Source organism: Pantherophis guttatus, chromosome 2, assembly GCF_059756535.1.
Source record: "Pantherophis guttatus breed Tessera chromosome 2, ASM5975653v1, whole genome shotgun sequence".
Lineage (NCBI taxonomy): Eukaryota > Metazoa > Chordata > Lepidosauria > Squamata > Colubridae > Pantherophis > Pantherophis guttatus.
The window spans coordinates 51,913,435-51,929,754 of NC_142064.1; the positions used below are offsets into that span (position 1 = coordinate 51,913,435).

The 16,320-nt window shown below is 37.1% G+C and overlaps 1 protein-coding gene across 2 annotated transcripts in view; it reads left to right on the forward strand.

Annotated features, from left to right (window-relative positions):
• The first annotated feature begins 372 nt into the window (after nucleotides 1-372).
• COMMD10 (COMM domain containing 10) overlaps nucleotides 373-16,320 on the forward strand; it is a 64,157-nt gene continuing 48,209 nt past the window's right edge. Inside the window, exons 1-5 of one of the 2 annotated variants that reach the window (XM_034432799.3) lie at nucleotides 373-638; nucleotides 1,742-1,832; nucleotides 3,496-3,606; nucleotides 4,794-4,949; nucleotides 14,354-14,464. In XM_034432799.3, the coding sequence (XP_034288690.1) occupies nucleotides 604-638; nucleotides 1,742-1,832; nucleotides 3,496-3,606; nucleotides 4,794-4,949; nucleotides 14,354-14,464 (504 nt within the window). In that variant the 5' untranslated portion in view covers nucleotides 373-603. The remainder of the gene's footprint in view (nucleotides 639-1,741; nucleotides 1,833-3,495; nucleotides 3,607-4,793; nucleotides 4,950-14,353; nucleotides 14,465-16,320) is intronic. The other variant, XM_034432800.3, reaches the window with a different exon arrangement.

Here is a 16,320-nt window from a genome sequence, read left to right on the forward strand (position 1 = left end):
CATTCCTTTTTGGCAAAGAAAATGCCCAGTGACAAGATGCAACCAATCTTCTTGTTAGCAATTGGTAATTACCAAAAAAGGATCTTTTTTTTTTTTGCAAGAAGCAAGAATCAAAGTATCTTTTACAGTTTCTAACCTGCTCCAGCAACTGAAGATAGGCACCTAAAAAGAGAATCTGCACAGTGGCATTGCTGCAGGGCATGTCCAAATTTGTCCTGCTTTGCTGTGAATATTCCTCCCCAAAAGTGTCATTTTCTGTATGACACTAAAGTATGGGTGAACAGTCACGTACCTCGGAAATGGCTAAACACTAATCTTAACCCATGATTATGATACTCAGCCAATGGAACGATAGAGAAGCTTGAAAGAGGCACCGCTTCTACGCGCATGCGCCGCCGCGTACTACTCGTCGGCAGCAGCAGCTTCAAGCTACACGCTCTTTCCTGGCGCCTCCTGCCGATAAATACCCGGAGAAGGTTTAGAAAGCGAAAGGCGGAGCTTGCCTGACTCGCGCCGCTGGGATTAGCTTTTCCGGGACCAAGCTTTTTGAGCCGCTGATTGGCTTTCCAGGGGAAGGGGATGGTATGATTGACGGCGCTCAAAATGGCGGCGCCCATGGTTATTCCGGATACCGAAAGGTAAGGACGAGACGGTTCTGGTGTTTCCCCTCTTGCATAAAAGGCGCTGCGGGTTAATACCATCTCGGCTGCGTTTGGATAGGAGATGCCTTTTAAAAATAATGCAAATAAGTGACGCAGGCTAAAAATGTAGACGCTTGGGGTGGGGGGGTAGCTTTTCTTTCGATGTTAACGCTTGGACCAAGGAGCAGAGAGAAAATGCAGTGGCGGAGGCTGCAAAGGGGGAATAAAGGAGCCAAGGGCTACCCACGCAAAATCATTCCTGACTTTCTAAGAAGGGGCTTCCTGGCCTTGTCATATTTTCTGAGCGCATTATTTTTCAGCTTCAGCAACTTCGAAACGGGCGGACTTTAAACCCCAGAATTGTGGGACTCGAAGTCTGCAGAGCTTCAGACTTGCTAAGGTTTAAATGTCTATGGAGATTCTCAGTCGTGGTTGTCCCAAAGGTCCTTCCCCCCCCCCAAGAGGCAACTGGACTTTCTGTTTTTTCTTTGAAGACGTTTCACTTCTCGTCCAAGAAGCTTCTTCAGCTCTGACTGGATGGTGGAGAATGGAAGGATTTATACTTCTTGCAGACAGCTGGTCATTTGCATTCTTTTAGCGAGTTGTTCAGGCCACCTGGAGGTTTATCTGTGTCCTCAGGGTCACCTGAGTAGCGCAAATGGAGGAGCCTTGGAACTATTGAAAGGACTGTGTTGTAAACTGGAGATAGATGATGATATATCCCTCCCCCACTACTGAGATAGGGCTGTTCAATTTTGACATAGATGGCCTCTTTACCAGCTGTTGCTAAGGTTGAGAAACACTGATTTAGCAGTTGGCTCTTCTGGCTTCATCAGACTTACTTCTGAAGAGACTTGTTTTAAAATAAAATAAGTTGTTGCCCTTGTTTTTTCTTTGCAAGACCAATAAGAAAAGTTGGAATCACTTGACTTCTGTTTTCAGATTGCCTTAAAATTCAGTCAATTTACTTCATTTAATATTAAACTGCTATCTGACAACTTGGTAAAAGCTGAGGAGTTAAATAAAAAAAAATTGTTATTTTAGATATCTATCTGAAAAATGTCACTTGCTTTTTAAATTTCATTCCTTTTTCTTTTAAGAGTTCAAAAAGCTGTGACCTTGATCAATGCTCTGGATACAGGCAGATTCTCCCGCCTTCTCTCCCGCATTCTTCAGAAGCTTCACATAAAGGTTGGTATAGAAAGTGAAAACGACCCCAAATCCTTCAATATTATCTGGGCAGCTTCCAAATATATGAACTTCAATTGCCAGAATGCTACAAGTAGCCATGCTGACCAATAAATTCTGGGCATAGTATACATCTTTGGAAGATTCTCTGATAAGGAATGAGGTTGTAAAATAATGATAACAATGAATTCTGTTTCAGAGAAGATTGATATTCTTTTAATCTATTTTTCATTAAAATAGGATAAAAGTAAAAATAATCTTGTTCAAACATCAAATCAACTTCTCATTAAATGATAATTGAGTCAATAGGGAGACTAATAATTTAACTATATCCTTCCTGATTTTCAGTGACTCTGGACAGTTTATAAACTGTTTAACATATTAAAAGTAAGAAAAACAAAAAGAAAGGTAAAGATGGTAGAATGACAAGATCAGATGGGAACAAAGGAAAACAATTAAAGGAAGCCTTTGGCCATCCTTCTCTAAGGCCTTGGTGAAGAGTCAGGTCTTCCAGGTCATTCAAAACTCAGCAGGATGGAGGCTATTGGGAATCTCATTCTAGGGGATAGGTGCTGCTACAGAAAAGATACTGTATGTTTCCAGGGTCAAGATAGGTGGCATTGTTTAATTGATGGTTCCCATGAGTGCACTAACCCCTCAGATTGAATTGGCTGGGCATATACTGTGGGAGATAGGAGACAGGTATTTCTTCAACCCATGCCATTCCAAGTTGTATTGTATGGTACAATAGTTCTAAAACTAAAAATGATAGCTGTAATCTATCTGGAGACAATTAAACTGAAGGAGGTCCTCCTTTTGGGGTGCCCAAGAGCTGCATTATTTTTTATTATTATTATTATTATTATTATTATTATTATTATTATTACTAATAAAATTTTTATACCGCCCTTCTCCCGAAGGACTCAGGGCGGTGTACAGCCAAGATAAAAAAACCAACAATATAAAAGTTAAAAACAATTTAAAATTAATATCCCTTGTAAAGCTTTTTAAAGCCTTATCTAAATCGTCATAATATTAACAATTGTTAGTTTACATTGCAAAAAACCCTATTGTATTCAGATAATAGTTGTATTCCTGACGTATCATTTGTATCTCCTAATGTAATAAAACAATTGTTTGAAAAAAAATGAAAAGGCAGATTTTTTTTAGTGGCAGCAGTAAGTTTTGTTTATATTGCAGTTTTTGGTTTTCTGAATGGTAATTTTAGCAGTGTTTATCACCATAAGTGGCTCAGAGGGCTGCAGAAAACACATTTATATAAAGAATACAATATAGACGGCAATATTTTAGTCAAGGAAATTAGACATTATAGAAGGTAAATTGGGAGGCTTCCTTATCTACAAAGAGTCAAATCAACACAAATGAAATTCTTGTGAAGCATTCTGTTCTCCTTGGGTCTCGCTATTTACAGTAGAGAACAGACTCCCCCCCCCCCCCCAGTGACTTCAAAAGAAAAATTGCTAGCTAAGGAAATTTATTTATATTTTCAGGTAAACTCGTTGCCTTTGTATTTAAGTTCGCATTTGATTGTTTTTTTTCTTCTTTTCAAATTTATCTTGAGCAGCAGGTAGGGAATGGGTAAGGTGCAATCATTTAAATAATTTCCTTATTTTAAAAATTAAACGAGAGTTTTTACAAATTTCAGACAGAGAGTACTTTCACAGAAGAAGAGGAAGAAAAACTTCAAGCTGCATTCTCAATAGAAAAACAAGACCTTCATCTTGTACTTGAAACCATAACATTTGTTTTGGAACAGGTATTCACTTTTTAATGTTATAATTTTGATATGTTTGTAAATATTGAACTTGATATAGAGAAAAAGATTTTTCAAAGTTTGACATTAAAAGATAGTGCTCCAAATGGCTAGTTGCTGTTGTTTTTTTTAAATGGATGTCTTGATGCCTTGAAAAAAAGTAGAGAGCGTTACTATGCATTAAACAATTATTGCTACAGTCCTAAAGTTTATTATATAAAGAAGTGTATTGCTCACAATTGAACTTCTGAGAAAATATGATTTGGATTGAACTGTACATATTAAGATGATATATGGTTGAAATACATAGCTTTGCAAGAACGCAAGCTTCTTGTTTCTTAGATTGCTGATATAATTTTGTATGTGTCAGGTTTACCATGATTAGCTGAATTCCTGAAACATGATAAGGCAGAAACAGGGAATGGTCATTAGATGTGTGAATCCATCCACTGTTTTTTCAACTATTTTTTAAGGTTTTAAGATATAAAACAAACATATAACTGCGGTGTCTTAAAGCATGGCTTCACATAGATCATTGCCATAGTGCAGCACATGAGATTCAAGCAAATAAAAATCAAAGAAAAATAATAGCATTGGAATCTCTCTTTGAATTACTTGAAGAGATGTACAAGTCACATTTCTGGTTTTACATGTTTAGTAATAATTTTCAGACTGCTATATATATAGCAGTAGCATTTAGACTTATATATCACTTCACAGTGCTTTACAGCCCTCTCTAAGCGGTTTACAGAATCAGCTTATTGCCCCCAATAATCTGGGTCCTCATTTACCCACCTCAGAAGAATGGAAGGCTGAGTCAACCTTGAGCCTGGTGAGATTCGAACTGCCAAATTGCAGCCAGCTGGCAGTCAGCAGAAGTAGCCTGCAGTACTGCATTCTAACCACTGCGCCACCTGTGGTTATATAAGCTATACAAATCATTTTTTCCTCATGGAATCAATTTTCTTTTTTTTTAGAACTAGCTTTTCTGTTTCAGAGATATTTTATGGTCATTTTATTAATGAACAATTTCCATTTTTCAATCCTATCCTTCTTTTGTTATTGGAAATCCTAGATCACATTTGCACAGCGGATAACACGTGTTCAGTATTCCCTGGGTTCTTCATAATTGTCATTTAAAATAACATTTATAAAAGTATGTACAATACATTGGATTTTTTTTTTTACAGGCCATATATCACAACTTGAAACACACTATTTTGCAACAGCAGCTGCAGCATTCTAACTTGAGTCATGATAAAATAGAAGTATTTGTTACCACATGGGCAGTTGCAGGTCCAGAAATTGTGGAAAAGTTTAGACAAAGAATTTTGTCACCACATAAGGTAATTATGATTGAAATGTGTGCAATACATTAAATAATCATGAAAATAGATAGTAGTTTTTTTCTAAGCACAGGCAAGATTGGGCAGAATTGTAGCAAATGAGTATCATTTCCACCAATAACTATATCTGTGATATTTGAGAGGTTCCCATTATTTTATTTATAGGAGATTTTTCTATTGAATAATGATTTAAATAATAAATCATTATTTAGCTTAGTTTCTCCATTGGCATGACATGCATGATCATAGCTTAAGGCAAACTGACTTGAAACTGGGTTTAAAAGTTTCCCAGAATTTGTTCAAATCAAAGTTTGGACCATATATAATAGGGGTGTCAAACTGGCGGCCTGTGGGCTGGCTGTGTCATGTGCAGGCCACGCCCACCCCAGCTCTGTGAAGGGGAAAAACATCACAATATGTCACGTGACAGCAATGTGACGCAGAGAGTTTGTTACCTGTGATACAGGGGTGGGTTTTACTTACCTTTACTACCGGTTCGCAAAAGGGCTGCGCGCGCTCGCTTCGCTCGCATGCATGCTCTTCTGCACATGCACAGAAGCATTTTGGTGATGTCCGGGTCGGTGGGCGGGGCCTCCTGCTGGTTTTACTACCGGTTCTATAGAACCGGTGTGAACCGGGGGCAACCCACCACTGCCGTGATATATAATTAAAAAATCAGCTTTCCTGATACAAAAAAGTAAACTATTTGAATGCACCCTGATGAACCATTATTTGCTTTAAAAGTAGAAGTGAGATATACAATTAGAGTGAGGCATGCTGTGCAGTGTGAACTGGTGAATGGTTTCTCTTTTGTTGCTGAGGTCCTTATTCTCCATTGTGCCTTGTCTTATTTTAATTGGTTGTCACTGTTTGAAGGTTTACAGTGTTTTTTTTATGTGTAATTAAAAAGTATGCACATGAGAAGAATACATTAAAGAGGTGGCAGAAATTAGAATGTACTCAGTTAAAAAACTTACATTCTAAAAAAAGAAAGTCTGCTGCAGTTAAAGTGTAATTAAGATGGTAAATGAGCTGAGTTGGGAAGGTGGGAGCAAAATGAAAGGTACTTAATCACTGTCTTTCTATGTAATGCATACTTATATACTGTACCCTTTTGTATTTTGGTGTTCCCTGTATTTGTTGGACCTGAGCTTCCATGAGGCTCACACTGGCTAAGGTTTTTTGGAAGTGGAAGTATCTAAAATATGTACAGCAGTATTTTTCAAACTTGGCAACTTTAAGATGTATGGACTCCCACATAGTTGCTGGGGAATTCTGGGAATTGAAATCCACACATCTTGAAATTGCCAGGTTTGAAAAACATTGATCAAAAGGATATATGCTCAGTAACTGGCAGGTGAAGGCATGAAGCATGAAGTGTGAAGAAGTAATAAAGGCATCCCACCAAAGTCATGGCTGGAAACCTAGGTGTAGAAAATTGTGTGGAAAGAATGCTACAAGGAAAAACAATTACTTGCATAGCTTCTGCCCATATCTTTTTCTAGATTGGAAGTTACTGGGAGTGCATCCATCATACAATATTAAGGATCTTGGAGCTTTGCTTTTTCTTACTTGGTAACCTGAGCACTGAGCACTCTTGCAGTTTGTATCTTTGAAGTGGGTGGGGTGGGATGGATAGTGGTGTTCTGTTAGTAATTGACATCAAATGTTTGTGGCTGAAATATATAACATTTTTAATATTTCTGTCAAGCAGAAAGAATTTTGGAAGTCATGTTAATAGTTGCCTTGAAATTAATTGGAAGAAATCCAGGGCATTAATCTTCATATTAACACCTTAATTAGAGCACTGTTAATGTCAGGAGCGTCAGAACTACTAGAAATAGCTCCTGATATAAACCAAGATCTAACAAGTAAAGGTATTTTTTTAACCATTTTATTTAAGTGCAGGAGTGACATCACGTGGGACAAGAATGGGCTGACTCATAGTGTATTATGAGATACTGTAATTCAAGAAACTTTTATTATTATGCCATCAACAACTTTTGCTGGTGGTTGTTTCACTTCAGTGATGTAAAGTACTGCATTAGGAAGCCCTTTTCCAAAACAAATTATTTATTTGTTGTAAAAGATAGATTTAATTTATAATTTCCTTCTTTCTTACTGGCAAGAATCTTCTCATCACACTAAATAAAAATCTCCACAGTAAATATGTAATATTTTGAATTCTGTTGATTAAAAAGATCTTAATAGGACATGTTTTCCCCCTCTCCCTTGCTGGATTTATATTTATAAGCAACCAGAACTAACTTCATAGGAGTTACAGTTAATTCTTGCTTACCAAGTGCCTACTTTAGTGATTGTTCAAAGTAACAAGGTTAAAGTATCCCAGCTTTGTGACCAAAGTAAAATTGCAAGTCTCAGTCATGACCTGTCTGTCGCTTAATGACCAAATAGGAAGTGCTATAAGACTTGCAATACATGGTTTTCGCTTTATGATAGCATTGCCAGTTCCAGTTGTGGTCGTGAAGTGAGCTATAGATATACTGTATGGTCCAATAGCTGGAATAATTTCATTTTTTTGACACCACCAATTCTGACTGAAAAAAAGTTGTGCTTGCTCAGATAAAATGCAGAACTTTTTAGTGCTAGCATAAAATATATGACTGATATATGATTTCACCTTCCAAATATATGAGGCTGAATTTATTGAACTGCTTTCTGCTTAACATAGTAAAAGTTTTAAATATTGTGTCATAAACCATCCTATCTTGATTCTTCTGGGAAATATAAAACAGAAAAGAACTGAAGAAGCTTCTTGGATGGGAAGTGAAAAGGTTTTCAAGGAAAAAAAACAAAGTCCAGTTGCCTTTTGAAAAGCACCTTTGGGACAACCATGACCAGGATGATTGAGAATCTCTCATAGACATAAAAAAGAAAAGCATAGATAAATAGTAAACTTACCAGAGAAATCATTATTATCTGAGAGTGAATCTTTCACCAAAAAAGAAAATGCCAGTAGGTTTGTTTCTGTGCAAGTGACAGTGGTGGATTCCTCCCGGTTCCGCCGAGACATTAGCAGTGACGATTTGACGTCACTGAAACGGTTCTGCCCCCCGCCCTCTCCCCCGCGTTATTCTTACCTTTTATTTGGTCCCACCCCCAATCTATTGCTGCCTCCTGAGTCCCAGCTGATGGCTAGAGGGAAAAAAACTGTTTAAACTCTTGCCATGGGGCTTCAAAGGGCCGCCCTACAACTGATCAGTGTTAAAAGAAAACAAATGGGTAGACCAGTGCCTGCAAAAATAAATGGGTAGACCAGTGCCTGCAAAAATAAATGGGTAGACCAGTGCCTGCAAAAATAAATGGCTAGATCGGTACAGCTCTGCAAGCAGTTAAAAGCCTGGTAGACCAGTACCTCTGCTAAATCCTAAATAATTGTCACATGACCATCAAGCAACGCCCACAAAATAAGCCACGCCTACAGAACCGGCAGTAAAAAATTTTAGAACCCATCCCTGGCAAGTGAGTATAACAATAAATAGTGCTCAGTACATTAATTTGTTAATTTAGGGACATAAAGAGTTATTCATATTTATTGAAAATGTAAGGCCCATTCTTAATAAACTTAAGTATTTTATATTTTTCAGAAATTATACAGATAAAATGTAACATTATTCCTTTTGGGAAGCATCTTTTTCTTGAGAAGGCAGGGCATTTACTGGAGTCAGAACATTACTTGTCTAACTTTTCGTTCTCCCCCCATTCTTCCCTGGCAATGTGATCTTTCAGGAGCCTCCAGCCTTAAATAGATATTCATGCTGAATATCTCATAATATTATAATATCTCATAATATTTCATGGTGACTATCTTTTAGAGATTTATGGAGCTTCAGAGGAATAATTGGATCAAAGTGTTCCCTTAAACTGATTTGAGATATCAACTGTAATCATGCTGCTTTGAGTTGGAGCAATTTGTAGATGATTTCAAGCTTTGAAGACTTTCAGTACTTCTATTTTATAGAGTCCCTCAGATTACTGTCCTATGTTCAGCGACTGTTTGAAACTATGATGGGGCTAAATGACTACCAAGACCGGTTTTTGATGTTCTGGCCAATGCAGCATCCCATAGTCATGTGATTTAGTTGCTTTTTGACCAGACCTCATTATTCATCACCAGTCACAGTGTGCCACAACTATGTTCTCCTGCCCTGTGCAAACTGCCTCTACTTAAAACTCCCCCTGCCCACCTATCTTTCCCCCACCTCTGCCTTTTGGCACCCTGTACTCTACTACCTTCTTCTGCCATGGCAGCCACCAGCTAATCTTTGCTGTCTTCTTCCTTCTCCTATGGGCTTGTGTTCTGGGCATTGGCTGAAGATGCAACTCAAGGACGTGCTTGGTGAATTTGGTAAGAGGTGGGGAGGTGGAACCTTGTCTGCTAAAAACAGTTTGCCAGGCCTGGCCAGAAATGATACCCTTGAGGCCATGGAGAGCACAATGGGATGTTGAGGTGCAGCATGCTCATCATGCTGTTTGGTGTTCTCCGAGAAGCTGAATTCTGCTCCAAGAGCAGAATTGGACAAAGTGGAAGGACAAGGGTTTCCTGGAGGTGCAGTGTGTGCTCTGTGGTTTATTTTAGAAGTGCTCCTGGAGAATTGGCCTGGGGTGGGCGTGGGGGCTGTCCAGCAAAGGATAGAGAGCCAACGGAGGCTATCCAGAGCAAAGGCTATCCAGAGCAAAGAGGGTTCAGCAAAGTATAGAGAGGCAGCGGAGGCTATCCAGAGGCTATCTGTTGACTTGACCCAGCCATTCTCCTACAAAGCCTTCACCTGTTCAGCAGTTAAGTCTCTGTTGTACTTGCCACACATATTGCAGGGCTGGTCCATTGATCATTACCTGAATCCTGAGCAAGCAGTGGAAGGAAGAAGATGACTTTCAGTGGGGGGCTGTGGTGGGGGGCAGCAGGGTTAGGTGGTGGAATACTGCGAAAACAGAAATGCAAGATAGGCACGTGGGGGAAGTTGAAGCAGAGGCAATTCATGCAGGGCAGTTTATGCAGGGCAGGAAAAACATGGGTCCCTAACTTAATGACCATGTGGTCCTGGCCTAAGAACTGCAATCTGAATTGCTGGGACTGCCATCACTAAGCATTATGGTCACATAATGTTTTCTTTAACCACTGCTTGCTTAAAATTCTAATTCCAATTACGGTCATACTCCAAGGAATACCTACCGTATCTAGGCCAAGCTAAGAAAAGTATAAGGCTTGAATAGTAAGATTGGCTAATTTAAAGTAATTGCTTGATGAATTTTATCAGCACCATAGATCTTGGAGAATGGTTTGTTCTTCTGGTGGGTTTTTGGTTTTGTTTTGCTTTTTTGTATGTGAGCCTCTGCCTTACATATTTTTTTATCCTTATTCTTGCCACAATTATTTTTAATATTTTCTGATCTCTATCTGCATTTGTCTTCATTTAGTTCTGAATTTTCTTCAAGGCATGAATTGGTACGAGAAGTGTACCTGCTGTTAGACTAATGCAGATTATTTATTTCCATTATGGCATATTTAATAAACAATAGTGATGCTACGTATGCTGCTCAGTTTTTTTTAGTTGCACATTTAGTTGCACAAGCAGCATGTAATGTATTATTTCCAAAAGTGGCTAATCTTGCCAATAAATCACACCATTATATCATTTGGCCCAGAAAAATAAGTAGTCAGAAAACATAGATTCTACAGCTTTAATAAAATATTACTTTTTAAAACAGTTTTTAAAGCTGATCTTTACTATTTTAAAATTGGAATTGGATATGATCTGCATATTCTATAAGATGATCCTGAAAGGAGCTTAGTAGTTTGCTTAAAGCCTTATAGAAAGTTTTTCAGAGAGACAAGATTTGAACTTCCTGAGACATAGCTCATCCTGCTGTACTAAATTGCTTAATTTTTTTTGGTAGAGGAAAGTCATTCTTTGCTAAATATAAGAAAATACTAGAGCAATTAAAATGTTAGGGCTTGGAAGAAGTGATGTTTGTTTTGTTATCATTTATTTTTATGACTATGCACAAGTTTATTTATAAGTGACAATGTGTTTCATAATCCCTCAGATACTAAGGTTCTATGCTACGTTCTCATTTATTTCTTGTGTTCATGCATGCATACATACATACATACATACATACATACATACATACATGCATACTTTCAAAGGATTCTGGATCAAATACACTTTCTGATCTAATACTTTATGCATTAGCACACCACTTAGATTTTAAGAAAACGAATAACTAAACAATAAAGACATTTTAAGTGTACACATATTACTATTTTTATCCAGTGGTGCAGTATGCAGATTCTTTAAAGGAGGAAAAACATATGCTTCTTAAAGTTAAACTCTGCCTACTTCACTCTTCCATTCTATATGATTAAGTACTCATTTCTGGAAAGCAATTCATATTTTGTAATTATACTTAAAAGGGGAAATAATACATTTCTAAAAAAAATTAGCTTTCAAACTTGATTCTGATAAGTAGTAACTACATGTGTCACTATATGATTGTTATCTAAGAAAACACTTCTTATTTGGAAGGCTTAATTCTTTGCATGTTTTTCTACTTCTATCCCTTGTCCAATTTTACTGTGGCCATATATCATGTACCTTAAGTGGTCTGAATTGGTCTATTATATTCAATTTTCCCTTCGGTAAAATAAATAGATAACCCATTCTACAACCTCAGGCTGCATAGAGTTCATTAATCAAGGATTCTGAAAGCATAGCTTAGTTCCAGAATCCGGGTGCGGGAGGTTGGGGTGGGTGGGAAGCAAGCATTAAAAAGTAAGAGTATTAAATTTATGAAAAGGTTTCCTGCCTTTCCTTTGACTAGTTAATCAGTTATGTAATTGTTCCAGTACTTTTGCAGTTCAGTATGAATTAAATATAAATGTATTTTATTTGTGTTCTTAGCTAAAAGAAGTGATGAAATAATCCATCATAAAGAATATTCAGCTGTTAGGGAAATATTTCTTAATAGCGAACTATTTCAGCATGACACAGATTAAGCAGATAGCTTGGAAAGTTATTTTCCAGGATGGTTATAAGCAAATTAATGTATTTTAGCTTGTACAAATTATATACTGTCTGCCATCAGTATCTATTTAGCTATAGATTAAAATGAAGGAACAGATTATATGTATATCTATGACATTTGGTTTTCATGATGAAGTGATAAAGTTGAATGTTTGCATCTAGGGCAGGGATGTCAAACTTGTGGCCCATGGGCTGGATGCATAACGTGCTGGCCACGCCCATCCGTTTTAGCAAAGGGGCGAAAAGTCACAACACGTCTTGTGCTGACAACGTGATCGTGTTTGATACACCTGTCCTAGGGTCAAAAATTAAGTACTCTATCTCTAGATAAGATTGAGAAATACCCACTTTTACTTTCTATCGTTGAGTATTGTATAAATACCATACTTTTCTGTGTATAAGACGCCCCCATTATAAGACGCCCCCATGTTTCATGTAGTTGCTTGTAATAAGCACATTACAAGCCATCACTGTGCAGAAGCCATCTTGTTGGAGTGAGTAATACAAGAACAGGAAATGCATCACAGGAACAATAGAGATGAAACCTAGAGTGGCAATGTGATACGAGAAACAACTACAGTAGAGAGGAATGATAGAGCTGCATATAAGATAGAGGTTCATCCGGCATGTGTGACCTTCTCCTCTCTGCTTCCTGTGTATAAGACGCCCGTTACATTTTCAAGTAAATATTTTAAGAAAAGTAGCATCTTATACACAGAAAAATACGGTACTTCCAAACTGAATGAAATAGAATTCTGGTTAGTTTCACCACTGTCTATATTTCCACTCATTTAATTTTTCTGCAGGAATGCCTATGTAAGTTAAGCATTGAATTAACATATATTTGTTGTAGTATTGAAGGAATTCAGATATTCTATACAGGTAGTCCTCTACTTACAACCACTCTGGGTCCAGAATTTCCGTTGCTAAACAAGATGGTTGCTAAGTGAGTCATGCCTGACTTTATGATCATTTTACCATGGTTTTTAAGTGTGAATCACTGCAGTTGTTAAGTGAATCACATGGTTGCTATGTGAAGATGGTTTTCCTTTGCCTTGTCGGAGGTCTGCCATAAAGGTCACAGAGAGCAATCACATAACTCTGGGATACTGCAATTGTCATAAATACGTTCCAGTTGCCAAGTGCCCAAACTTTGATCACATGACCATTGGGATGCTGTGATAGTTGTGTGAAGACCGATTGTAAATCACTTTTTTCAGTACTGTTGTAACTTCAAGCTGTCGCTAAATGAATGGTTGTAAGTCAAGGAGTACTTGTTCTGCATGTTTTATTGGTGACTATCTATATACGGTAACATGCAGTCCTTCCTTAAATATTTAGAACTATGAGGAAAAAATAATTCCAAGATGATCTTACTTTCCTATATACCTTTGTCCACAAATAAACATTCCATCCATATACCGGTACTTTTTATTTAAGGCAGTTATAAATGAGCATTTTTATGCTTGTTGAATTATAGAAGAACTTTATTCTTCTATATATTTTATATCAACAGGTATAAGACTGCATTAGTAATTCACTGAGAAATGAAATGTAAATGCAGCATTAGAAATATGTTTTTTATTTCCCCCCAAATTTCTAAAAATAATTCTGTTTGTAGCTTTACATATTTTAATATATTGTGTTTAAATTAAAACAACATATATTATTCTGTGTTTGTTGTATATCTAAATAAATGATATATAAATGTATATTTATATATGAACAAAATATAAATAAATTGCTTTTCAATATTGCATAAAATTAAGATACTTTAAAAAAAAAAAAACTGATGCTGGATTTCCTGATTATGAAAATTATGTGTGCAAAAGCTGATAAAGTTTTTAAAAATATTTATAAAAATATTTCAATATGATCTGCATAATACGGTCAAACTCAGTTTTAGGGCTAAGAAATTAGGGTCTTTTCTATTTATTTAATACTGTCACAAATCAGTAAGGAACAGGAGCACTGTTAAAGAACAAAATCTACTGATTTAATCTTTCTTTATTCAGCAATAGTTTCACTCTAGTCACATTTTAAGGCTTTGGGAGTTAATATCTGTGATAATTGGGATTTTAAGAAATATTTGTGTGTTTTAATAACAATTATAATTGTAATTTACTTCATTCTGGGGTTGTTAACACAACCATAAGTATTATTTGTTCTTTAACATGATTGTAAAACTAAGCCTGGCAGACGGTATAGAGAAGCGAAGAAAGATGGTAGAATTCTTTTCCTTTCTGTCTCTGTGCCTCACATTGGCTGACAATTGTTCCTAAGCAGTGTTGAAAAACAAAATACTGCCATACCTTATTTACCACGTTAATAACCAAAATGATATGTGTTTTGTAGCTTGAGACAGTTGGATGGCAACTTAACCTTCAGATGGCTCAGTCCATGCAGGCAAAACAAAAATCTCCTCAAGCTGTATTAGAACTTGGAGTCAGCAGCGAAGATTCAAAGGTAAGAGCTCTTTGTCACATTTTTTTTCCAGTTGTGTTCTAGCAGCTTTGCAGATAATGAATGAATTAAGGATCGAGCACTGCACCTGAGGGAACATATGAGTTGTTCGTAGACAGTTGCATAGTTATTGTATTCATAGGTCTGTGAATTTTAACATTCTGGCCAGGGGGCACTCTCTGCACAAGGTGCAGTTGGGATTTGGGAGGTGTTTGCATCAGCCTGTCTGTGGCCATCTGTGACCTATGCTTACCCATCAACCCTTTCGCAGCATAGGTGTGCACCAACGGCTAGACGCAGTTGTGGACAACACTGAGTCAGCCTTTATACTTCAGGTATTAGAAACAAGATGTAAATTTAAATGGGGTATTTAATAATATTTTATTTATATTTATATACCGCCCTCCTCCCAAAGGACTCGGGGCGGTGTACAGCCAAAATAAAACATAAATATACAATATCATAGTTAAAATTAATTAAAATTTTATTGAATTATAGATAGCCGAGGATACTTTTAAACAAAAGATTTACACTATTTTGGTCTAATCTTATAATGTTGGTTCATTTTGTGAAGCTAAGATGATTTATTTCTGGTTCGTTGGAAATTATATCAAAGGTAGTGTTTTCTTTTGAAGTGTTTCTTTGCACAATTTTGTGTGATCTTTTTTCTCATTGGAAGAACTCTCTCCTCATTTTGTCTCTATGGCCCTGGACTTAAGCTATTTATTTGGTCCCCTCTTTTAAGTACTCACCACACTGAAATTCAGTGTCTTGTTCCTGAAACTGGTCTGTTATCCATTGTTCTGCCACCTTAGCAGCATGCAACATTGTATTGAGGAATTTATACCCATGCTCATCTGGGATGCCACCATATGGTGTTACAACTTTGATTATATTTGCTGACATGCTGGTTTTTTTCTTTCTTTCATAAACTTTGGAGTTTTAAATACAATGGAGTCATGACTGGACAATTTTAAAACTTTCCTTTTCCCTCTGCTAACTCCCCCCCCCCCCAACCTATTAGACAAATATATAATGGAAACCATATATACTGCTAGGAATTGATTTGCCTCTTGTGTAGAGTAGAGATGAAGACATTTTTGTTACTCCAGGATTGTGGGTAGAATAACATTTATTTGCAGTCACTTATTAGCATGTGAGTGTTGATAAGCTCATCATATTCTCTTTTGTGTTTTGGGTGATATGATGTCAGCAAAACTGAGGATGATTGTGGATCAGCTTCAGATTTTATGATAGATTGGAGAGGGAAACAGTGATGTATGAAAGTGCCCACAATTAATCTTGTAATTGTAAAGATGGATTTCATTGTACAATTTCTCCCAATTTCCCCTCTTCTTTTTTAAGAGCAGGCAACAACTGTTCAGAATATTAGCAAAATTATATAAAATAACAAAGATTATTTTGTACTGTTCCACCCTATTGAGTGTTGAGTTGAGAATTCAGTGCTTTAGGAAAGTAATTTGATTTAAACTTTGATGTTTATGCAAAAAAAGATCTGCAGATGTAGCAATAAGCAATGGCATTTAGACTTATATACTATGTTTCTCTGAAAATAAAACAGGGTCTTATTTTCTTTTGACCCCCCAAATAAGGGCTTGGCCTTATTATTAAGGGGTCTTATTATTTTGGGGGTGCAGGAGGTGGTGAGCGTTGGACTGGGTGTCCTGTCACCTCCCCTCCCTATTCTTTGCGCCAGCCGAGTGGCCCAACACGTCCCACCCCACCCCAATGGCAACAGCTGCTTCCCTTCCCCGCCGTCTTTTTATCGAGAGGGGTGGCAGGTGGGGCAGGGGAGAAGTGAGATGCTGTAAAAGAAAACCTTCTCGCGAGTTCAATCA